We start from the raw sequence: 24,216 nt of genomic DNA on the forward strand, positions 1-24,216 counted from the left end.
GTCTTCAACATCACTCGATAGTTTCGTATAGCTACCCTCGATAAGCCTCTATTGATCATAGTAGTTGTCGATATAGGTAAGTGTAAGCTTTTGGCAAATGTCGGCAATAATCGACAAGTGCCCATCAGGTGCTCGATGAACTGGTCCATTGAAATTTTTTTGTCGAAATTATGATCTCATTATTTGAAAATCTTAACCCCGCCATTAGACCCTCCAATAAGTCTTTTGATATTGTCTCTGTATCAATGGATTCTCATTTGCCATACATAACTAAGAAGTAAGGCCATGGCTTCAATAGGGCACACATCCATCAATTAAATAGCCAAAGGCCGTAAATGATCAAATAATGGCCTTGCGCTTGATTCAACCTGAAAGAAAGGTAGCCACTCTAAGAGCAACTTCACCGTTGCTCATTGCATTGGGGTTAGGCAACCCAATCCACTCCCTCCCCTTCCCCAAAACACTCAAATTCACTCAGGCAATTGGGCTTAAGATGAGTCCGATGGAGAAGTCAAGCAATAAGAGCACGTCCAGTGTGTAAAGGCTCCCCTTGGCAATAGGCAATTCAATCCCCTTAATTGAATAGTAACTGCCCTTAATGAACAGTAATTGCCTATTGTATCTCCACATATACTAAATAGCCTATGCAATTCACATTAAAATATTAGTATTTTTTATTTTAGAAAACAATAAAAAATAATTTTATTTTTAATTTCGGATAGGATTTTTAACCGATCACGTCATGCCACATTTCAGTATCCAAAAGTATGATTTTTGTGGGTAAATTTCAATAAGATTTTTAACCAATTCTGTAGCACCTCATGTCTTTACCTGTTTAGAATCGTTGAAAATATTGAAATGTGGTGTCTTTCAAATGTGGCCCAAACCTTGGAATATCATAGGGCGATAAAAATTGTATTCCGAACTTAATTAATATATTTCAAATTTTCCTAAGCAATTTTTGGGCATATTTCAAGCAACCAAAGTCCTAGCCTGGATTGGAGGAATGTTGCTTAAGTCTTAGTATTAGATTAACCTATACAATTGCACCATCGAACTTAATAATTAAAAAGTATTGTTATGTCCACCCACCTATCTTATTTTCTCACCCACTTTATAATTAAAGAATATATGTGTGTGTGTATATATATAAATATATAATGGATGAGAAAATAAGACAAGTGAATAAACATAATAACAATCTAATTGAATAAGCGTAAGAATATTAACAAATAAGACAAGTGAGTAAACATAATAACAATCTAATTGGCCGTAGGAGGCTTATCCTTATTTGCTCGGATTCTTCCGTTGCGTTCCAAACCATACAATATACCAATCTCGCAAAATGCGCCTATAAAATTGTCAAGTATATGATTTCAAAACTTATAATTTCGATTACAAAATTAAGAGTGTTTGGAAAGTAAAAATAGGCTGTGTCATACTTACGAGGGTCGTTGAAAGTACTTGGTCATAGAGAAAGAGCAACACCAGTGAGACCCCAAATTTGAACAAAACCAATTTTTAAACATCCAAATTAGTTTTAATAAAAATAAAAATAAAAACTTATTACTTATGTTTAATTTTTTATGCTTGAACCCACAACATTGCACATTATTGAAAACCAAATTATTGAAAATGCAGGGAGAGCATAAAGTTTAAGTGTTAAGCCACCCCATTGCATATGGTCTAAAAGTGATGAGAAAAAATGAAAACCATATAAAACAATGATAATGCTTTGATATTTTCCATGATAAATCCAAAATTATTATATGAAACCATCCACATTAGATTAGCAATACACTGCACTAGATTAGCAATACAATGTAGCTAGCAATACACTCCATTAGATTAGCAACACAATCAAAACAGAAACAATCAGATTTTGTGTCTCAGACATCCAAGGAAGGAAAAAAAGCAGCATAAGCTCTCAAGCCCGGCGAAAGGCGAAAGCTCTTAGGCGGCCACTGCGAATGTTCTTGAGAAACAAGCCTTTGGATTTATCATCACAGACCATAAATTATCAAATTTAACAAAATAAGACAAGAAATGTAAAAAAGAAAGAACAAGGGCATCAGTTCTCCAAGGTGATTGATAAAACATCAATGAAATTCAGACGCAAATTACCCATAAATACCAATTTGATTCATCACCTGCCCACATTCTTTTCAAGCAAAGAAATAACAAAACGAGTGGGGTTGTGTGTGGGAGTGAAATTTGAAGTGTGAAAAGCGATGGAATTTAGAAAGAAAGCGATCGGAACCTGTCGGGATTCACAGTAACATCAAACTGTTACCAGTCAGTGGATTGACAGACATGAATTTCTATCGTCACCTCGCTTTCTTCGATCAAACCCAGTTCCTAAAACAGCTAAAAAATCATAAAACAAACTAAAACATGAAACCAATAGAATTAAAGGACGCTCAGAACTTCTTAGAGGGTTGTGACCGTCATCGACGGAGCTCAAAAGCTGCCGCCTTTGGCACAAAGAGCTTCATCAAGGCCATCATTACAGAGAATTAAATGGAAACACACAGAAATTAGGAGTTATGAAGGGAAACGGGGATTGGGTGGAGGCGGGATGTTGAAGCGGCTATGGACTTGAAGGAGGAGGAGGAGGTGAGCAGATGCTTCGATTTGGGGAGAGTTGTTGCGGAAGAGGCAATTTATGGACTCCATGAGAAAACCCTAGTTTTGTAAACCCTATGGGCTGAAACGTTGGGCTGCATTGGGTACCAGGATTAGGGTGCAGAAATAATTTTCTTGGGCTTTAACGGGCTGCTGCTTCATGAATATTTTTGTTTTTACTTTCAAATTTTCATTTATTTATGGAGAAAATTCAGCAATCAGATTCAAACTGTATCTAAAGTCTTTTAAAATTAAATTAAAATCAAATCAAATAAAACAAAATACTTATCAAGAAGTGTTGTTCCATGACACCATATTTTCTACCCAAGTTTCAGACCGTTAGATCGGTAGAGATTAAAGCATTACGGTTAAGGTTGCAGGCATGGAGGATTAATTTTTTATTCTTCAAATAGTAAAGCATATTTAATTATTTTCTTCAGATGAAAGTTTTTTATTGGCTTATTTACTAATATGTAATTGGAATGAAAGAAATTGTATTAAGGAGGATATGAAATGAGGTGAAGCAAAAAATTAGAGTCATGTCGAAATATTTTACTTCAATTTGTTGAGGCCCCAAAAAAAAATAGTCATGTCGAAGTTTTTTACTTCAATTTGTTGAGGCCCAAAAATGTTACACACCAACCCAACCAATTTTCAAGGCCCAATTTTCATATAAAACCTTCACTTAAGCCCAAACACATGCCAATGTGCGGGATCGATAAGGAAATATATGTACGAACATGCCACACCATGATAATTAAATTGGATATTTATACAAATCACGCAATGCTCATGCCTATTCATGACGCCAAGCTTCCTCGTGCTAGTCACTATTCATGCTAAGCCCAAATCACATACTCGAAGCTTGCTAACTGAATTGTGGTGCGGATGGTTACGAAAGGTTATTAGGCCTACCTAAAATTGAGGTTATGGAAGACTTTAGGCTGCTTGGGGGCCTAGGATCCAAGCCATATCCTTTGCATTTCATGCAGGCAAGCATTGAGAGATAACTAGCCTAGTTTACCTATTTCCCTAGCAAGCTAACCCTCTTAGTTAAGACTAAACTAGATTCCTACATTAAATGTATGCTAAACCCAGTAAGTCAGGCATTTACTGTTAATTTTCCCTTCCTAGCTTGCACAGATAACCAACACGCAAAAGTCATAAGACGCGTTACCAAAAGTAGTGTTTGCGAAAGGCTGGCCTGGGAAAGCCGCATCTCAGGAAGAAGCAAGTTACAGGTTTTAACAATGTATTTACCTTACACCAAAAGGGAAACAGTTGGGGGGTTAGAGAGAAATGAAGGGGAATACCAAGCCACAAAGGGAGATTCCTTTGAAGTCTAGAGAATAACCCTTCATTTACAAAATGAGAGAGAGAAACCATTAAAGGGGCATAAAGAGAACGCAGAGAGACAAAGTCAAGAAGCACCACCCATGAAGTAAACCTAGAAAGCTCCATTTAGCCTAGAAACATACTCCAAGCCTCAAGAATCATCATCCATGCTACCTTAGAAATTCCTACAGCCTTCCATTAAAGATCCCAACCATTAGAAGCCTTGCTATCACCCTAGGAAAGCCCAAATCATCCAGCCAAGAATGTCATGCAATCATACATACCCCTTCTCTCTCATGTTAAACCGGTAATCTTTTAGCTTCCACACCGCGGCCTTGGATTCTATAACCTAAAGACAAGGTTATGCCAATTGTTATGAAGTTCAATAATGATTGTGTGCCGAACTTTAAAAGTAACATGAAAGTAACACTTCACTTCGTCGAGAAAGCTGATGAAGTGACCTATTTTAGCAAAAGAATCAAAGAAGAAACCAGGGCACAAGGCCAAACACTGTTTTCTCTCCAACACTTGACCCCAATTGACAATCAGCTAGTACTTTTTTTTTTTGGTTGAAAGGTGGATTCATGGAAGAAACCAGGGCACAAGGCCAAACAAACAAACATAAAGCTTGTCGGTCAACCAAGAAACCATGAACACAAAGATAAACATGACATAAGAAGACGCCTTCAAGAAGGACACCAGCATCATCCTATCTACCCACAAGGAACCCCCCACCCTTACACTGGAGGACATGAGAGACCGTCTTTGATTGATAGTCAGTTGGTACCTGAGGTCCTTAGATTGAGAAAGACTTGTCAAGAGTTTTCGATCACGTCATTCGTTGGACATCTCTCATAAAAGCATACAAACACTTGTATCATTATCCCACTGAACTCTAAGTTAGAGTTAGTCTTAAATTATAAGCCATAAGTAAACCATTAGACTTGGTTTTAGGTCCTTTAGTAGAAAAACTTGTGTAGAATCTCCAACCTTTCTAATGAACAATGTAAATCCATATTTATATACCATTTCCAACCAAAGAGGGCTATTTTAGCCCTCTCAATAATTTATTATTTTAAGTTTGTTCTTTATTTTTATTGGTTAATTGATTTAAACTACCATATTAAAATAAGGTTTTCGAACATATTTTGAGTGTCACTTATCACTAAGTGAATAAGCCTCCGGATTTCTTATTCTTTGGTTGAAGATATGGTCATTTGAAAAAATATTGAAAATTTTGAATTTAGATTATTGGAAGAGGTAAGGGATGGGTGTTTATGAAAAGGATGTGAGAAATGATGTAGAAATCACTTAGGTATTTATAGGAAAAAAAATTAATTTTTTTTTAAATTTCGGCTTTAAAAAATAAACAGGCTATCTGATTGGCTAAAAATGCCCAGCATGATGGCCAAAGGGCTAAAGCTTGGCCTTGTGGGTCCCTTTTTTTTTGGCTCAGCCCTCCATTAGGTTGAATTTTGGAGCATTTTGGGCTGGATTTTAGCCTATAACCTATAGCCATCTCCAATGGAGATAGCCTTACCAAACTCGAAGCTGGTCATTGATGCCATAAAAGGAGTTTGTTCTACTCTTTGGCGTCTGAGGAACATTTTAGAAGATATCAAATGGTTGGCTTTGTGTTAAACCCCACCCTCGAATTTATATGTATTTTTATAATTTCCCAAAGTTTTATTGAATTTATCATTTTGGTTCCCTAGCTTGACTAAATCTGGACCCTTTATCTAGATTCCTAAACTCCCTCAAACTGCCACGTGGCAGCACCCTAACAAACCTTATATCTCTCTCTCTGTTCCCCCCGCCCTCGTGACTTCTTCTTCTTCTTCTTCTTCTTCTTTATGTTTATGCTTTCTCTCCCTTCTCTCTTCTTTCCCTCTTTCATCGAGACACATACACATACACACACACACCCACTTGCACCCAGCTGCATTCCCTGCTCGAGGAAGACACAACCATCGTCATCATCAGAACCTCTGTAGTTCTCTCTATCTCTTGTTGCTGTAGGAACGACGAAACCTCATAAACCTCCAACGAGAAAATCCGTCGAAGCTCGTACACAAACCCGACCAATCTTGACCGCATTTGAGTCTATTTGTGGTAAAATCTTGCTTCCCTTCTCTTTCAGCATCATTTTTATGATTTAACTTCCTATTTTTACTTAATTTTAGGTCCAAATCGGAATCGGGACGAATCCCGATCAAACTTTCTGGTGTTCTTCCTCGATCACCTAGCAGGCCACCCGTGAGCCTTAACTCGTATTTGGACAAGCCCAGAACCCTAAAACCCAGCCTGTTTCCTCTTATTTTCTGCTAATTGTTTTAAAGGCCCAAAGGTGCCTCGGACCTGTTTTATTCAAGTGGGTTTAAGCCCAACCCTTTTGATTTTTAGGCCTGCGGGCCGAGTGTGTGGGTGTGTGCATATATGGTGTGTGTGTGTGAGTGTGTGTGGTGCACATGTATATGTGTGTGTTGTGCCGTGTGTGTGTGTGTGCTGGCGTGTGTGTATGTGTGTTGTGTAGGTTTAGGCTTAAGCCCAAACCACCCTTTTTGTTCCTAAACTATTCAAACCCAAAACCCAATAGGTCCTAACCCTATTTAACCTAAACCTAAACCCTAATCCGGATCCAAACCCAAAACCCATTTCCATTTCTTGAAATTTTATAGTTGGGTAGTATGATAAATTGTACATTTTTGTGCTTAGGTGAAGTTGCTAACGGGGATTTCCCTAATCCTTTTTCGCACAATTCTGCTGCTACGGAGTATCTGTGAGTGGACCCCTTCTAAAATTTGCATAATTTTATAGTTTAATTGCATAAATGAATAGCATGCCTTATGGGTTTATGAACTGATTTTATGTTAAGCATGTTTATGGAATATGTTGTTTATCGTCTCGTTTTTTGTGAGGAATTAATTATTAGCCTATATTGAGCTATAGTTTGATATATCGTATTTTCTATAAAAACCATGAATTGGTAGACTATCTGATGGATGACGATAGGATGCTAGAACATATTTTAGAAACCCCTCTTTATAGTATAGATGATGGATGACTTTATACTATGAAGTGGTTATTTATGAGAGGCATAACTATTTGTGCGTACCTAGTGGACACTATGCCGCCTGGGGCGAGGATCTGGTGTTGGCAGATAAGCCGAGAGAAATAATCCCTAACTACGGGCTGAGGGACATGGAGCATGCATTTGGCCAGGAGTTGGTAATCTCTGGCTACAGGCGCAGAGACCACGGTGCTGGCATAGGGTCGAGAGTTATATTTATTCAATGATCTTACTGGCAGCACACCCCGCTTACGAGACGATCTGTGAGACGATTGATGTTTTGATTTCTGCGATGTTTTTTCGAGATATGTCTTTTGAGATATTTTTGGCATGCCAGGGTTTTCAGTAAACCCATCACTTATTATGCTAGTAGTTTTCTTTATATAAACTTGGGGGTTAGTATGTTGATAACTGTTTTATTATACATATATATATCAACTTGGTCCACTCACCTTTGTTTTGCGCCCCCATTCAGGACTTAGAATTGAGGCATACAATCCCGGCGTCAAGGCACTTCCGCAGCGGCATCTTCGAGTCCTCTTGGTGTAGGACCTACTCCTTTGTTCATTCAATTTTATATGATTTCTTTTAGTATTCTGGTTAGTTGTATGCTTTGAACACGTTCCTTAAATGCATATTCATTATTCTTTTATATTTCTAAGTCTTATCTATCCCTTGTTTGTAGCATTTGCACTCAATAAATGGCTTTTGTCACCTTCGAGTGTCGGCCAGCACTTGCCTATCCTAGTATTCAGGGAATATCAGGATCGGGGCGTGTCACTTTGGCTTTTGATGAGATCACTTGGAACCATGTCTACAGTGAAGAGAATTTTCTAGCAGATGTTGTTACTAGTACGAGATTTATGTATCATAATTTTCATGTCTGAACAGAACCTTGCTGCCTCTGGCAAAAAACCTTTCAAAGTACCTCCAAAGGAGACGCCAAATTCAAAACATCAATTTCAATTTGATGGCTGACTTGGTAATTTGACATATTGTCAAGATTTTCCTTCCACCCGATATGCCAAAATTTACTTCTTCATTTATGTTTTTTTAAACAAAATTAATAAACGTTGGGTTGTTGTTGGTTTAAAAATAATAAAATAATACTTAAATATGTCAGCTTAACTTTCTTTTCCATGTCATCTTTGACATCTCCATTGAAGTAAATGATACGTCATTTATTACTGTTATATATCTATATGATATTTTTAACATTTCTTTTAAAGATGGTCTTAGAAGTGACTTTATCTAATGTTATTTCTCTCCTATAAAAGGAAATTGGAACTTCCAAAAATTAAAAAGAAAAGATAAAGCTTTAATCATAAATGCAATGTTTAGTCAAGTTGCCAATGCTTAAGTTTATGGGTTGTCTGCCTTATTCAACAGATGCTGACTTTTCTCCTTGAATAGTGTGGCGGCTCACCATTTGATGCCCAGTGTATAAATAAATATAGTCCATATTTTCAATAGACTTTTTATTCAAAATGATGTCTGAGATTTGCATAACACATTACCTTGGTCATTCGGATTGAAAATCAATAAAAATGGTCTCTGAGATTGTTCACCATCCATTATTTTGGTCATTCGGTTAAAAACTTCGTTAAATGTCCAAGAGCTTTTGGCCGGAAGTTTGGGCAATTTTCAAAGCTTTGTAACGCAGGCGTTTCTTAACCAAATTCGACCCATAATATATCAAAATGAAGATAGGAAAGTGTAGAATAAGATGATACCTATTTGGAAGCCCAATGGTTTCTGGAGATGATTGAAAAATAGCCTGAAAGTTGACTGGTCAGCAGAAAAATTATAAAACTCGCCAGAAACTGGGTAAATTTAAACATTCATAACTTCTTCAATACTTAGCGAAATAGAGTGGTTCAAAAACAAAAATCATACTTCTCGACGAGACAAAGAGAATGGTACCTTTGTTGAAGGCTAACTCGCCGTGCTTTGGCCGAAAAAGGCTCGAAAGTGGATGTCTTGGTCATCGAGTTAGCCACTTTCGAGCCATTTTTTCGGCCAAACCACTGTGATTTATCCATGAAGAAAGGTACCATTCTCTTCGTCTCGTCGCGAAGTATGATTTTTATTTTTGAATCAATCAATTTCGTTGAGTATTGAAGAAGTTATGAATGTTTCAAGTTTACCCAGTTTCCAGCGAGTTTTCCAGTTTTCCCACAGACCAGTCACCTTTCAGGCTATTTTCCAGGCATATCCATCAACCATTGGGATTCCAAATAGGTATAATCTTATTCTACACTTTTCTATCTTCATTTTGATATATTATGGGTTGAATTTGGTTACGAAACGATTGAGTTACAAAGCTTTGAAAATTGCCCAAACTTCTGACCAAGAGCTCTGGAAAACTTAACGGAGTTTTGAATGGAATGACCAAAATAATGGATGGTGGACAATCTTAGGACCATTTCTATTGATTTTCAATCTCAAGGACCAAATTGATGTGTTATGCAAATCTCAGAGACCATTTTGACTAAAAAGCATTTTCAATAAAATTCAATGCTCTAGTGCACTGTTCACATAGTGTGTCGGTGTAGCGAAATTATAGTGTCCGACGTTCAAACCACTAGAAACATGCGGCCTAGTGAGCAATTTTGTTCATCGACATAAGTTATGGTTCATTATATATCTATTCATCTGTCACGTGTTTTTGACTTAGTTTTGGTTATTTTTCTTTTAAATTAAAATAGTAATACTTAATGTGAAAGTTAATTAAGATTAAATGAAATGACATGTGGTAGATGCTTAGGTGTATAATAAACGTACATTATAATTATGCTTAGGTGTTCATCTTCTTGCACTTGAGTTTGAGAATACTGCATTGGCGAAAAATGATATTAACAATTGGACTGTATTAATGTCCTTAACGCGCAGCCTGCGATGGTATTGTGTGGCCTCGAAAATGATTAGCGGCCTAATTCAATTGAAAACCATAAATGGAGGGAGGACTAGTTGTTGCCGTAGTAATCACTCCAAAATTCCAACAAACAATACAAAAAAACAGTGTTTGGGAATCATAGTCATATGACCAAACCGACAGCGAAAGGAGTGGACTTTATTATTTTACAACAATTCCTCCTCCTCCTCTCTGTCACTCTCTCACAATTCACACAAATTAGCACCCAATGTCCTTCACCTCTAACATTAAAAATACCCTCTAATTATTTTTCTCACGTAAATATCTGATAGTTTTTATTTGGTGTAATAAATATTTGATATTTCTTTTAATAAATTAATATTGGTGAAAGTGCAACAGCACATTTTATATAAATAAATTAATTATTCATTCATAGTTTTCCTTCCTTTTCGGATCTGTGCCTACCTGTGAGGGTGAGGACATGTTGCCTTGCTTTGGCATCGTACCCCATCATTTTCTTCTTTTGGTCCTACCAAATGTTCCAATGATTTAATCATATATAAACGCTTCACTTTCTCCATTTTTATACTTATTTTCATAGGTTTAATATCTAATGAAAATTGACATTTTATTTTTAGACTTTTTTATACAATGTATATTATGGCTGTATGTATTTTTGGGGACGAAAAAGAAAGACTTGTACCAAAGCAGCATGTCGAGATATGCCTAATATGCATTCCATAAAACATTTAGTAGGCACAAAAATGACTCGTACCAAATATTTGGAGGATCTCGCATGATATCTCCAGCAATATGGAGTTGAAATTGGCTGCAAGAAGAAAACTGCAGCATTTTTCTTCAAATATTCCTTTGAAGGGAGAATTTTTTCATTGTGACAGGAACACGAATGGTACACCACGTGTTTTTATGTAAGTGGTGGGAAATTTTATTTTTTTAAGTTATTAACTTTTTAGCACACATATCCTACTATTTGTATAGTAACACGTGATGTACCACTCCGTATGCCAGTCACATTAAAAAAATCTCTCCATCCCCTGTGCCCCTTTTTTGACTTTCTTCAAAGAAATTGTGCTAACTAACTTAAGATACTCGCAACCGTGTACGTAAAATGCGTAAAGGAGCCATCATCCCATGTGCCCCATTTAGGAAAAGGATTCCTAGGGATCATAGGGATCCCGTAATTGTGATCATTCATTGTAAATCGTGCGATCAGTTTTCGTTAGTACTATTTATATTTAATTTTAAATTTTAAAATGATTTCTGACCGGACGATGTACTATGAACAATCACGATTATGGGATCCCTATGATCCCTAGGAAAAGGATCCGGCGTGGATCTTTTCCACAACTATACTCTCCTACTCTCTCTCTCTCTCTCTCTCTCTCTCTCTCTCTCTCTCTCTCTCTCTTCATTGGATCTTCCTTACTTCTGAACTAGTCTCTCTCCCTCTCTTTCTCTCTCTCTCTCTCTCTCTCTCTCTCTCTCTCTCTTCATTGGATCTTCCTTACTTCTGAACTAGTCTCTCTCCCTCTCTTGCTTCATTGGATCCTCCTTAATTCTAAACTAGTCTCTTTCTCTCTTTAATTAACAAAGTAATCTCTTTGCAACAACTCCCTGGAAGGTGTGTGTTGAATAATATATACTAAGGGGATATTGTGGATGCAAATTTCATCCTCCTTGATCTTGGACAAAATTGCACCTACAAAATAATTAACACATTAGGTCAAGGCCAAGAGCCTCATGCGCCCACAATGAATGGGGGGGCTTTGGCCAAAGAACATCCGATGCCAAAGTTAGAATTTAGAGAGAAAAAGTGTTTGAGAATTCTAGAGAATTTTAGCAAGAGTTGGAAGTCCCCTTTTGGGAGAGAATGGTGAGCTATATATAGGGAATGGAGGTGGCCGGCCCTTAGAGGTTTTTTGTGTGAAATGGGTGATTAGATTGGTGATTAATGGATTAATTAGGCATTAATTAACCAATTAATCTCCATTTATATGGAATAATTTGTAGGTTATGAAGTAATTACTTAAGATGAGGATGGATGAGATAATTTGGAATTGGTTACCTTTTTTGGACACTGTTGGTGAATGATTGTCCACTGCTCGCGCGTAGGACAACCGATGTGTCTCAGTGGTAACTTTGTCCTTTTTACCAAAAATCCACGTGTCACCTTGTGATTATTTTTTGCTCCACATATATATACAAGGGATATATTACACTAATATATACTAAGGGGATGCAGAACAGTAAGAACCCAAAAAATTGTGAATTGAAGATAAATGCCCTATTTATAAGGGCAATCCACCATCTCTCATAATTAGGCTAAACTCTAGTTCACCGAAGCCAATTTGGGAGGTGTCTGTTCTATCTCAAGGTTTGCTAGTTCATTTTCAAATGTTTTAGTTTGTTTTTATCTTTATTTGAAGATTGGTGACATTCCTTATTACTGTGACATATTAGATTAATAAACAACAAAGAATTACATAATCCATACGTCTTGTCTTTGTTAATATTAAATTTCATTGGATGCTCTGCCGATCAAAGCTGAAACCAACGGTGGAACAAGACAATCCAATATTACAATTTTAACAAAATTGGGGGGTGACATGAGAGTTTTAATAAAAGTTATGAACTGATGATGCTGTGCCCCTATTTTGTCTTTCTTAATACGTGCGAACGCATTGAATTATCGTTGTATAGAGTAGAAGGACTCGGCTGACTCTGTCCCTCCACTAGCACTAGGAATTAGGAACTTCCTCGCATCAGGAGGAGCTGCATTCATTCTTAAATTCACATTTCTTTGAGTCCTCCACTAAGGATATATTATAGTGAATCTTAATCAAATATTTTTGGTACTATTTACTTTTAATGTTAAAGATGTTTTTATCTTAAAAAGTCATTCCTGATACTATTTATTTACATTTTTATTTTATCTTTTTTATTAAAATTAAAGTTTTGAGGATTTTTCATTAGTTTTCCTTGTAATATAACATATTATTCCTGCTGAATGCACATGAGCATTTTTGTTCATCGACATAAGTTATGGTGTATGTTCACAATATATTGATTCATTTGTCACGTGTTCTTAACTTAATTTTGGTTAACTTTTTTTTTTTTTTTAATTGAAACAGTGATATTTAAAGTGAAAATTAACTAAAATTAAATGAAATAACATGTATTAGATGCTTAGATGTATAATAAACATACACTATAATTATGATAGTGAACAAAATGTTCTCCACGGGCTACAGTATAAAAAAACTCCCCTGACACATCACCTATCACTGCCCTACTTTTTGGACTGGGATCACCTCCGGACCCCTCCTGAGCAAATTGAGCAAAATATCTCATAAATAAATTTAAATATTGAAAAATTGTCACGCAAAATAAGGTAAGATGAAAATGGAATGATGAGATATTTTGCTCAGTTTGCTTAGCAGGGGGGATTCGAAGGTGATCCATGTCCCTACTTTTTGAACCCTCCCCCACTTTCTCCACTTTTTCCGCTATCTTTTCTTGTTTGATTTAACTCTCTTCCTTTTTCAATCCCCTTCAATCTTCACTTCTCACACTTTCTATTTTGTATTTCTTTTTTTATACAAAATTAGTACAAGATATTAATATTACATAATCATGACCGTTCAAATAAGAAGGAAATGAAGAAGATGAAAAAAAGAAGAGAGAAAATCCTTCTCCATGGACAAAAGACCTTCTTGTCAGTATGGTTCACAAGGTGCAGGTAAATTGTTAGAATAAAGGTCAAAATTTCTTGAACTGTGCTATTCAGATCTTGTTCTGTGGTGTGTAATAGAGTGCCGCACTCGGTCGTCTCCTTTGTCTCTAAAAATAAAAGGTAATGAGGGTAGATTTTAGATTCGTATTTCATATGGTATGTTTTGAGTTTAATTTTTGTCAATGGTGAATTGCAAAATGGTGGTTAGAAGATATTGAAATATATATGTGAGTCTTTTCGGCCTTCTGAATGATGGACTGTCGTGGCAAAGTCACAAGCTGGTTCATTTTTTGAAAAAATATAACAAGGAATACTAAATTTGTAACTTCATTTTGTAAAATAAATGACATAGAAGCCGATGATTAGGTTATTACTTAATTATCGATTACCGTGCTTATTTTTTATTGATGACATATTATTTAGTTTGTAAATTTAGTCTACGTAGTATTATTCAAAAATCCTCATATATGGAATTTTTTGGAACTATATTAGTTTATTAATATTTTGACAGAAAACGTACCCATTCATTGACAATTAATATGTTCTCTGAATTATTGTGTTTCAGTCGAATTCGGATATCTCGACCACTCAATTTAAATCAAACGGTTCTCATTAGCTTATTCTATTTGCCCACCTCAAATAAATTAAGACTCTTAATCTCTTAATAGTTTGAAAAAAATGGGGTCAGAATTATTGTTCATCCATGCAAGTTGATCATTGTTTTTGAGTGATACGTTAGGGGAAAGTCAATTGTTTGACCACATTACACAGTTTGTGCATATATAGATAGATACGTCATCATTGAGAGAACTCACAAAAGATAAAGCCTCTCCTGCTCCTCCTAGGCTAGCAGAACAATGGCCAAAATTCCAGTGGTAGATTTCTCGAAAGATGATTGCTTGAAGCCGGGGACAAGTTCTTGGCTCTCGGCACGCAGAGATGTCTGCCGTGCACTGGAAGATATCGGCTGTTTCACGGCAATTCTTCCCAACAAAGTTCCAAAGGAACATGCCAACACCTTCTTCTCTACATTTGACGATTTGTTTGATTTTCCAATCAGTACTCCTGAAAAGCCCTTCTTCTATGCAACTTCTAATTCCGGGCAACGAACCTACGGGATCATCAACGGCACAAACCCTCAAGATGTTCAACAATTCACACATCTCATTTGGCCCGATGGAAACGATCAATTTCGGTATGATCGATCACTTCTGCATTTCTCAAACATATAGATCTCAATACATACATACATACATACATACATACATACATACATACATATATATATATATATATATGTGTGTGTGTGTGTGTGTGTGTGTGTATTATATTGATCATATACATCAATTTATACTAATAATGTGTTCTTTGTTGGCCAGTGAGAGTGCTGACTTCTATGCAAAAGTGCTGGCGGAATTAGATCAAACTGTGACAAGAATGGTGTTTGAAAACTACGGTGTAGAGAAGTACCACGACGATCACGTTCGATTGATGTTTTACAATTTGAAAATGATTAGATACGAGAAACCCGAGAAACTTGATAGTGATGTGGGTTTAAAGATTCATACGGACAAGAACTTCTCCACCATAATCCATCAAAACCATATCAACGGTCTGGAGATAAATACAAAGGATGATGAGTGGGTGCTTTTTGATCCTCCACCTTCATCCATTATATTCATAGCAGCTGACGGATTTCAGGTATGTCACATATTATTTACCCTTTGAACACGAGTAATTTGATAACCGTTTCTTTTTCACCTTTTTCTATTAGTTATTTGAGTTTTCAAAATTTGGCTTTCCATTTTTATTTTTTTGACTAATATTTTAGTAACCAATTACTAGTTGTTTTCGATACAAGTAATTATTTTTCAACAAGGATGTTTGTGTTCTTTTATTGGCTTAGGTTTGGAGCAATGACAGAATCCGACCTTGTAGACATAGAGTGACCTTGACTGAAAATGTCGTAAGATACACATTTGGTGTCTTCTCTGTCAAGAAAGGGGTGATACACGTACCGAATGAGCTCGTGGACGAAGACCACCCGTTACTGTATAAGCCTTTGAATCATGTTGAGTTCCTCATGGCACAGAGACATACTGGTGAAACTGAGTATGCGGCAAAGGCATATTGTGCCATTTGACATTTTCTTTGGTCCAACGCTCCAAGTCAATCCCGCTATGGTTTTCTCTTTCTATTTTCTTCCATGTATTTTATTATTCTACTTTTATTTTTCTAAAACAGTACTAGGTTTATGGGTAAATGTTGAAATAACAAGGAGATATTCTTGTGTGCGGATTCTCCTATGAGACATAGAACTCAAGGGGAAGGAGGGAAGACAGAGTACAAGGGGTCCACCTATTGGATGAACGCCGGTGAGACTCTCTCAGTGGCGGAGCCAATGTTGGGGTCACTGGTTGCCCATGACCCCAACAGCTTCAAAATTCCTATATACATTTGAATCTGTATTTGTATTTCACCCCTATAAATAGTTATGGCAAACTAAATCATAACAACCTCCTCCTACTAATTATGTTTTCTTTTGTCATCCATATTTTCCTTTTCTCTTGTCTTGCGTGCCACTTTATTGTGCGAACCAATTGCTCGACAAATGTCTCAGTTGACAACCTTAGCAGTCTTCAACATTACTCGATAGTTTCGTACAACTGCCCTCGATAAGCCTCCATTGATCATAATAAATGTCGATATACGTAAGTGTAAGCTTTCGGCAAATGTCGGTGGGAATCGACAAGTGCCCACCAGGTGCTCAATGAACTGGTCTATTGAAGTTTTTTTGTCGAAATTATGATCTCATTATTTGAAAATCCTGACTCCGCCATTAGACCCTCCAATAAATTTTTTGATATTGGCTATGTACCAACACCCAAAAGAAAAAGTAAAAAAAAAATCTCAAATTTTATTTTTACAAGCATGTTTTCTTACTTATAATGGAAAAAATCACGAATGAAAATTATTTGAAAATGAAACCTAATTCGGGTATGAGATATACCTCATCGTTCGACTATGGCATACCTAATATTAACGTGCGATCCACTTCCTTTTTCATTCCTTGTATTCTACTGAAAATAAAATGTTGTGTTCCTCGAGGAGAAAATCTAGTGAAAAAATGCATGTGGTTCTTCAGAAAACTGAGGCATTTCCCAGCTGTAAGCTTCAAATGGTCACCCACACAGCAGCCATCCTTGTGCTCAGTTGAAAGTTTCTCAACAAATTTCCACATTATTTGCAACTCCAACATGTAGAGGGGACAGAGTTTTAAATTGAATTTTTTTTTTAAATAATTAAAAAAAAAAAAAGGTAGTGTCTTGGATGAAAGACCGCAGCTTAACAACTTTCAGATTCAAAACCTTCTCTCAGTTGACAACCTTAGCAGTCTCCAACATTACTCATCAGTTTCGTATAGCTGTCCTTGATAAGCCTCTATTGATCATAGTACTTGTCGATACACGTAAGTGTAAGCTTTTGACAAATGTCGGCATGAATCAACAAGTGCCCACCAGGTGCTCGATGAATTGGTCCATTGAAGTTTTTTGTTGTTGAAATTATGATCTCATTATTTGAAAATCTTGACTCCGTCACGGAACCCTTAAATAAGTCTTTTGATATTGGCTCTGTACCAACACCCAAAAAAAAAATTGAAAAAAAATCTCTTTGAGATATACCTCATCGTTCGGGTATGAGATATACCTCATCGTTTGAAATAATTTGAAAATGAGTCAATGGAAAAATCACGAATGAAAATTATTTGAAAATGAAACCTAGTTCGGGTATGAGATATACCTCATCGTTCAACTACGACATACCTAATTGTAATGTGCGATCCACTTCCTTTTTCATTCCTTGTATTCTACTAGAAATAAAATGGTGTGTTCCTCGAGGAGAAAATGTAGTGAAAAAATGCATGTGGTTCTTCAGAAAACTGAGGCATTTCCCAGCTGTAAGCTTCAAATGGTCACCCGCACAGCATCCATCCCTGTGCTCAGTTGAAAGTTTCTCAACAAATTTCCACATTATTTGCAGCTCCAACATGCGAAGGGGAAAAGACTTTTAAATTGAAAAAAATAGGGCAGTATCTTGGATGAAAGACCGCAGCCTAATCAAAATTAGTGGAATTAAAATATGTTTGTAGAAGCAGCTTAACCACTTCCAGATGCAAAATCTTCTCGGTTGGCAACTTTAGCAGTCTTCAATATTACTCGACAATTTCGTACAGTTGTCCTTGATAACCCTCTATTGATCATAGTAGTTGTCGATATACGTAAGTGTAAGCTTTTGACAAATGTCGGCATGAATCGACAAGTGCCCACCAGGTGCTCGACAAATTGATCCATTGAAGTTTTTTTGTCGAAATTATGATCTCACTATTTGAAAATCTTAACTCCGCCACTGGACCCTCCAATAAGTCTTTTGATATTGGCTCTGTATCAATGAATTCTCATTTGCCATACATAAGTAAGGCTGTGGCTCCAATAGGGCACACGTCCATCAATTAGATAACCAAAGGCCGTAAATGATCAAAGAATTGCCTTGCGCTTCATACAACCTGAAAGAAGGGTAGCCACTTTAAGAGCAACTCTACCGTTGTTGGGATAGGCAACACAATCCACCCCCTTCCCTTTCCCAAAACACTCCAACTCACTCGGGCAATTGGGCTTAAGGCAAGCTCGGTGGAGAAGTCAAGCAATAAGAGCACTTCCAATGTGTAAACGCTCCCCTTGGCAATAGACAATTCAATCCCCTTAAGTGAATACTATCTACCTTTAATGAGCAGTAATTGTCTATTTCATCTCCACCTATACTGAATAGCCTATGCAATTCATATTAAAATATTAGTATTTTTATTCTATAAAACAATAAAAATCAATTTTATTTTTAGTTTCAGATAGAATTTTTAACCGATCATGTCACACCATGTCACTATCCGAAAGTATATTTTTGTGGATAAATTTCCATAAGATTTATAATCAATTATGTTGCCCCTCATGCCTTTACCTATTTAGAATCATTGATAATATTCAAATCGTGGGTAAGATGAGAGAAAATGGTAAGGTACATTTTTCAGACTTTTACTTAATTTTTAATTTTTAAATTTTTTTTATTAACTTCTAGACCGTTGGATTACAAAAAAATTGAAATCCAACAGTCTAGATTGTGACACATGCCCCAACATAACAATTTTTTTTCAATTTTTTAATGCCGAAAAACATGAACCCTTGATCTGGAAATTAAATGATTTAGATTGTGCCACATCATCTAGCCGTTGGGGAAGGTAATTGGTAAAGGAAATCAAAAGGCCTTTGTCACATAATCATTTCAGAGCTCGGAGGTGAGATCAGAAAGGCAAATGTTATTCAATCAAATAAAACTTGAATAATGTGTAAATGCGGATGGTAATATCTAATAATATTAAATTTATCTATGAATAACATGAGTGTAGAATCATCAAAGCATGGGATAATGGATTTTGAGTCTTTATAGCTCATCCATTTGCCATCCAATTGCCTATAAATGGATGTCAAGCAAATGTTCAAACCTTATAGGAAAAAAATAGTGTCTCAAAACCCACAATCTCATGCTTTGTGTCTTTCATCAATGAATCTAATATCATAACAAAAGGCCATCCACTCCACATTTACAACATAACACATAATATTTACCATTATAACAAACCAGACACATGACACATGAATTTGCCATGCAAAAGGAATGTAATTTTTATCGTAACACATAAATGTTACCAGTCAATGGAGAAATTCTAACACAAATGTTATCGTAATAATATTGCAAATTACTATACTGACAAATATTTGCATCCCAGATGTGCATGTCGGTTCTCAATGTAGGAAGGCTCAGCGGCATACCTTTTTTACGTCGATGAAAACACTTGCTGTTGACAGGAACATGTGCTTTGAACACCAGTCAAAGGAAACTCTGGAAACTTGCGCATTGGCAATTTCACAGGTCCATTTGCAATCTTCAAGCCATTTCTTCCAATCTCTCTCTGGCTCAACAAAGCAATAATGAACTAAATTCGAGCCATTTCTTCCAATCTCTCTGGCTCAACAAAGCAATAATGAACTAAATTTAAAAATCTGATTAATTCAAATGATGTGGTTGTCCACATCAAATACCATCTTATGAAAATGTGGTACAAAAACATGATATAAATAACATTACTCTAATAAAAATAAGAATCAACAAAAAAAGGAAATTATATTGATAGAAATCAATAATAAAAAACGCAAAGGATTTGAAATTAAATCAGACGAGAAACACCTACCAAGAATCAATAAAAAAATAGCAAATTACATTGATGGAAATCAATAAAAAAAACAGTTTGAAATCAAATCAGAAAAGCAACACGTACAAGGAAAATTTGAACAGAATGTGGCAAAGATGTTGAACTTCCAAAAACATTAATACATTCTTGTGTTTAGAGATTCCTAATTGCAGCAAAAACTTAATGAAAATATAAAATATTCAGTAGTGAAAACTTCTTATTCATACTTGAGTCCCAAAACATTTCTGATGTTACCATAGAATTAGGTACCATATTTATATCTAATAGTTAAGACATGACATTTTTGCACTTTTGCTCTCTTTCCCATGCAATAAGTTATGTCCTGACTATTGGATATAAATATAATCCATAATTCTACGGTAACACCAGAAACATTTTGGTACTCTAAGTATGAATAAATCTTCACAATCGACTAATCCATATTCTCAACAAGTTTCTGCTGCAATTAGGGATCTCTTCAAACGCAGAAATGAACGAATGTCTTTGGAAGTTCAACATCTTTACCACATTCTGTCCAAATTCTCCTTGTAAGTGTTGCTTTTCTGATTTGATTCCAAACTCTCTGTTTTTTTATTGATTTCCATTAATGTATAAGAAGTCTCCACTACCGATCATTCCATAACACATAACTGTTACATAAATTTGCCATCGCAAATGAAGCTTATTTAGCTAACACTGCACCAAGACATTCTTGCCAGGGCAGATGATTGATCCAACACAACCAAAACAGAAACAATAAGATTTTGTGTCTCAGACATCCAAGGAAGGATAAAAGCAGCATAAGCTCTCAAGCCCGGCGAAAGGCGAAAGCTCTTAGGCGGCCACTGCGAATGTTCTTGAGAAACAAGCCTTTGGATTTTTCATCATAGACCATAAATTATCAAAATAAGACAATTATAAGACACGGATTATAAAACAGAAAGAACAAGGGCATCAGTTCTCCAAGGTGATAGATAAAACATCAATGAAATTCAGACGCAAATTACCCATAAATACCAATTTGATTCATCACCAGCCCACATTCTTTTCAAAGAAAGAAATAACAAAAACAAGTTGGGTTGTGTGTGGGAGTGAAATTTGAAGTGTGAAAAGCGATGGAATTTAGAAAGAAAGCGATCGGAACCTGTCGGGATTCACAGTAACATCAAACTGTTACCAGTCAGTGGATTGACAGACATGAATTTCTATCGTCACCTCGCTTTCTTCGATCAAAACCAGTTCCTAAAACAGCTTAAAAAATCATCAAACAAACTAAAACATGAAACCAATAGAATAAAAGGAGGCTCAGAACTTCTTAGAGGGTTGTGACCGTCATCGACGTAGCTCGAAAGCTGCCGCCTTTGGCACAAAGAGCTTCATCAAGGCCATCATTACAGATAATTACATGGAAACACAGAAATTATGAGTTATGAAGGGAAACGGGGATTGGGTGGATGGGGGTTGTTGAAGCGGCTATGGACTTGAAGGAGGAGGAGAAGGTGAGCAGATGCTTCGATTTGGGGATGGCAGTTGTGAAAGAGGCAATTTATAGACTATGAGAAAACCCTAGTTTTGTAAACCCTATGGGCTGAAACGTTGGGCTGCATTGGGTACCAGGATTAGGGTGCAGAAATAATTTTCTTGCGCTTTAACGGACTGCTTCTCCATGAATATTTTTGTTTTTACTTTCAAATTTTCATTTATTTCTGGAGAAAATTGAGCAATCAGATTCAAATTACTTTAGTCTTAAGAAGGCTTTTAAATTGCACCGTATAAATGAACAGTATTTTGAACCACATTTTAGTTTATTTACAAGATTGCCACCACCTCTTCAGTTTTAGATTAAAAACTAGCAGGAATGCCCGCGCTCTGCCGCGGGATTTGAAACCGTCTCTACCATCAACCAAAATAATTCTATAATTTAAACCATCCAAACTTGTTTAACATAGTTTTTTGTCTATCATTATATATTACCTCTCACAATTTTTATGGAATAAAAATCTAAACATCAAAAAATTTAAACAAAACTTTGCAAATAATCTTTGCATTTAAGCACTTTCAAAACCAGTGGCTCTTTCAAATTTTTTCTAAACAAAGAAAGGGAAAAGTGTTCATCACTGATATTGTGCATCCAATGTACTGGTTTCTTGTCCACCTTCTCCTCCTAACCCTTTTATCAATAACCCATCTCATTATGTCCCTCAGAGACTCGAAACCCAATTCCAACGGTCCATTTAACACCTCCTAATATCAATTCCTAACAAAGTAAATACAAACGCAAAATCAGCAGCGCTTTCAAATATTTTAAAGGGAAAGTGGGGAAATATTATCAAGAAAGATGCAAACGAAGTGTATTCATCACTGATATTGAAGAGAAAACGAAGTGTATTCATCACTGATATTGAAGAGAAAACGAAGTGTATTAGTATATTCATCTTTCCCCATTCCTTGTAAAGTTGAGGGATTCGAATTTTACCTCCCAGATGCACCGATCTGGGTCATGCGGCCTGTGCTGTTTTCATCCGTTAAGCTTGTGTGTTTACTTCTATTTCCTTGGCTCTATCATGGATCCGTATACCCCTACATAAAGAGCCAAAATATGAGTACATACAGGTTAACTATGGCATTATAAGGAACTGTCGTTGAACATGAAAATGATGAGTTTAGCGACTGCAGAAGCAGCAGAACGAGATCTTTACCTTCATGATTTGCAGCGGCCAAGACATTTGCTGTTTATTTTGCCTTCTGGGACCATTAGACCGGCAGCTTAAGCTTGCTTTCTCTCGGTTATACGCTGGATTTGAGTGTCCTTTTTCAGTCCCAGTAGTGGTTTTATTATTCAAATATCAGATCAACGTTCATCCATCAAAAGGGTTACGGGTTTTACCTCAACATTTGCAGATCCTTGGTTGAGCTGAGCTGCTGACTCAGGGTGTGTTCTTGTGTTGTTGTCTCGGATTTGAAACCATTAGGGCTCTTCACACTGATAAAACCACATGCAGGTGTTAGTGTTTGTTCCAGATCTCTCCAACAAATAAATTGGACAATGAAACCACAAGATTGGAGGATGATTTTACCTTTGGGTTTCCGTTTTTCCGATTTTCCACCACGGCGGGGTACTCACGGAGGTGCGTTGTTGTTGGGTTATGGAAGGCTACGGATGCATCAATCTGCGAGGAAACTGAGACATACATAGAACAATCAAATGCATCAGTCACAATCATTTTCATTTTACTCTTGGTGATGAAGTTAGCAGAAATGGAGCTACATCTTTACATTTGAACGAACAAAAGGAGAAATGGCATGGCTTAGTTTTTACCTGCAAAGGGAGGATTTTTGGACGACCTGTTTTAGATCTGCTCGTTTGGGTCTCAGTGTTGCGGACCAGAGCACTATTATAGAGGAATCAGACATGCCTGTGTCGCTCCACCATGGATGGGGTCTCAGAGAACAGAGAAGAGATCCGAGAGAGGGCTGAAAAATAAAATGGAAGGTTTGCAGGAAGAGGGATGCCGAACTGAGAAGGATTAAAAGCCTTTTTAGCTTTTCTAGAGAGAGATGGGCCAATGGATTGATCTTCACCCTTAATTTCGAATCCTATGGAGCTCCCCTTCCCGATGCATGACACGTTGCGCATCATCAGTTTTTTTTTCCCTAGGACACGGTTTGAAATTAATGTGGGAGAAGAGCCGTTCGAGGATGCCAGCTGCATCCCATTCATTTCGCAGGGGATCCATCATGCCAACCTGACGTTTTTTTTTTTTTTTTTTTTTAAATCTGCATGCCGGTTGCATGCCTTTCTAAAAGGGGATCCAATGTTCAAAGCACGCCACTTTTCAAATTGCATGCCACAATGGAGTCCATATTCCCAGGTGCTTTCTTGTCTCATTATTTATTTATTTTTATTTTTTATATATCATGTTCTTTATTATGTTCTTTGTCCTGACGTTTTTGTCCTATTTTTGTTAATTAGTCATAGATTTAGTTCGTTTCCGTTGTAATATAAAATTTTCTTTGGTTTTGTTCCTCATTTTCCCTTTTATAATTCTTATATGTTAGTTTAAGTTTATTTCATTTTTGTCATTTTTCTTTTATTTTTCACACCTTGAGGACAATGTGTGATTTAAGTTTGGGGGTGGGAAATAAAAACTTTAGGTTTTTAATTTTTGTGTCAAGTTTAAAAATTTTCATTCTTGCTAAGTTAATATCCATAAATTATTTTAAACATTAGAACAAATGGACATGGTGAAGGTTAA

General features: G+C 36.4%; 1 protein-coding gene, 1 long non-coding RNA gene and 8 other non-coding genes across 17 annotated transcripts; 1 reads left to right on the top strand and 9 right to left on the bottom strand.

Moving 5' to 3' along the window:
- Positions 1 to 1,186: 1,186 nt before the first annotated feature.
- LOC126625733 (uncharacterized) lies at positions 1,187 to 23,526 on the bottom strand. Of its 8 annotated transcripts, none has more exons than XR_007624460.1 (6): positions 23,280 to 23,526; positions 23,038 to 23,141; positions 22,848 to 22,943; positions 22,660 to 22,754; positions 21,105 to 22,540; positions 1,187 to 2,260 (listed from the first exon to the last, which is right to left on the bottom strand). It is a non-coding gene; the product is annotated as an uncharacterized LOC126625733 (long non-coding RNA). The 8 variants fall into 8 exon arrangements; XR_007624462.1 differs by lacking the exon at positions 1,187 to 2,260 and adding an exon at positions 19,312 to 19,679; XR_007624459.1 differs by lacking the exon at positions 1,187 to 2,260 and adding an exon at positions 19,312 to 19,734.
- On the bottom strand, positions 1,886 to 2,012 carry LOC126627545 (small nucleolar RNA SNORD14). Its single transcript, XR_007625041.1, has one exon. It is a non-coding gene; the product is annotated as a small nucleolar RNA SNORD14 (small nucleolar RNA).
- LOC126627579 (small nucleolar RNA Z101) lies at positions 2,064 to 2,159 on the bottom strand. Its single transcript, XR_007625064.1, has one exon. It is a non-coding gene; the product is annotated as a small nucleolar RNA Z101 (small nucleolar RNA).
- On the bottom strand, positions 2,250 to 2,336 carry LOC126627588 (small nucleolar RNA snoR14). Its single transcript, XR_007625074.1, has one exon. It is a non-coding gene; the product is annotated as a small nucleolar RNA snoR14 (small nucleolar RNA).
- On the bottom strand, positions 2,417 to 2,503 carry LOC126627587 (small nucleolar RNA U61). Its single transcript, XR_007625073.1, has one exon. It is a non-coding gene; the product is annotated as a small nucleolar RNA U61 (small nucleolar RNA).
- Positions 14,502 to 16,175, top strand: LOC126625727 (probable 2-oxoglutarate-dependent dioxygenase AOP1.2). Its single transcript, XM_050294791.1, has 3 exons — positions 14,502 to 14,854; positions 15,039 to 15,360; positions 15,566 to 16,175. The coding sequence occupies exons 1-3, from the start codon at positions 14,517 to 14,519 to the stop codon at positions 15,800 to 15,802; spliced, it is 897 nt and encodes a 298-aa protein (XP_050150748.1). The 5' UTR covers positions 14,502 to 14,516; the 3' UTR covers positions 15,803 to 16,175.
- On the bottom strand, positions 20,728 to 20,853 carry LOC126627544 (small nucleolar RNA SNORD14). Its single transcript, XR_007625040.1, has one exon. It is a non-coding gene; the product is annotated as a small nucleolar RNA SNORD14 (small nucleolar RNA).
- LOC126627580 (small nucleolar RNA Z101) lies at positions 20,907 to 21,002 on the bottom strand. Its single transcript, XR_007625065.1, has one exon. It is a non-coding gene; the product is annotated as a small nucleolar RNA Z101 (small nucleolar RNA).
- On the bottom strand, positions 21,094 to 21,180 carry LOC126627590 (small nucleolar RNA snoR14). The gene has a single exon (XR_007625075.1). It is a non-coding gene; the product is annotated as a small nucleolar RNA snoR14 (small nucleolar RNA).
- Positions 21,262 to 21,348, bottom strand: LOC126627586 (small nucleolar RNA U61). The gene has a single exon (XR_007625072.1). It is a non-coding gene; the product is annotated as a small nucleolar RNA U61 (small nucleolar RNA).
- Positions 23,527 to 24,216: the final 690 nt, after the last annotated feature.

This window comes from Malus sylvestris, chromosome 6, assembly GCF_916048215.2.
Source record: "Malus sylvestris chromosome 6, drMalSylv7.2, whole genome shotgun sequence".
NCBI classification, from domain to species: Eukaryota; Viridiplantae; Streptophyta; class Magnoliopsida; order Rosales; family Rosaceae; genus Malus; species Malus sylvestris.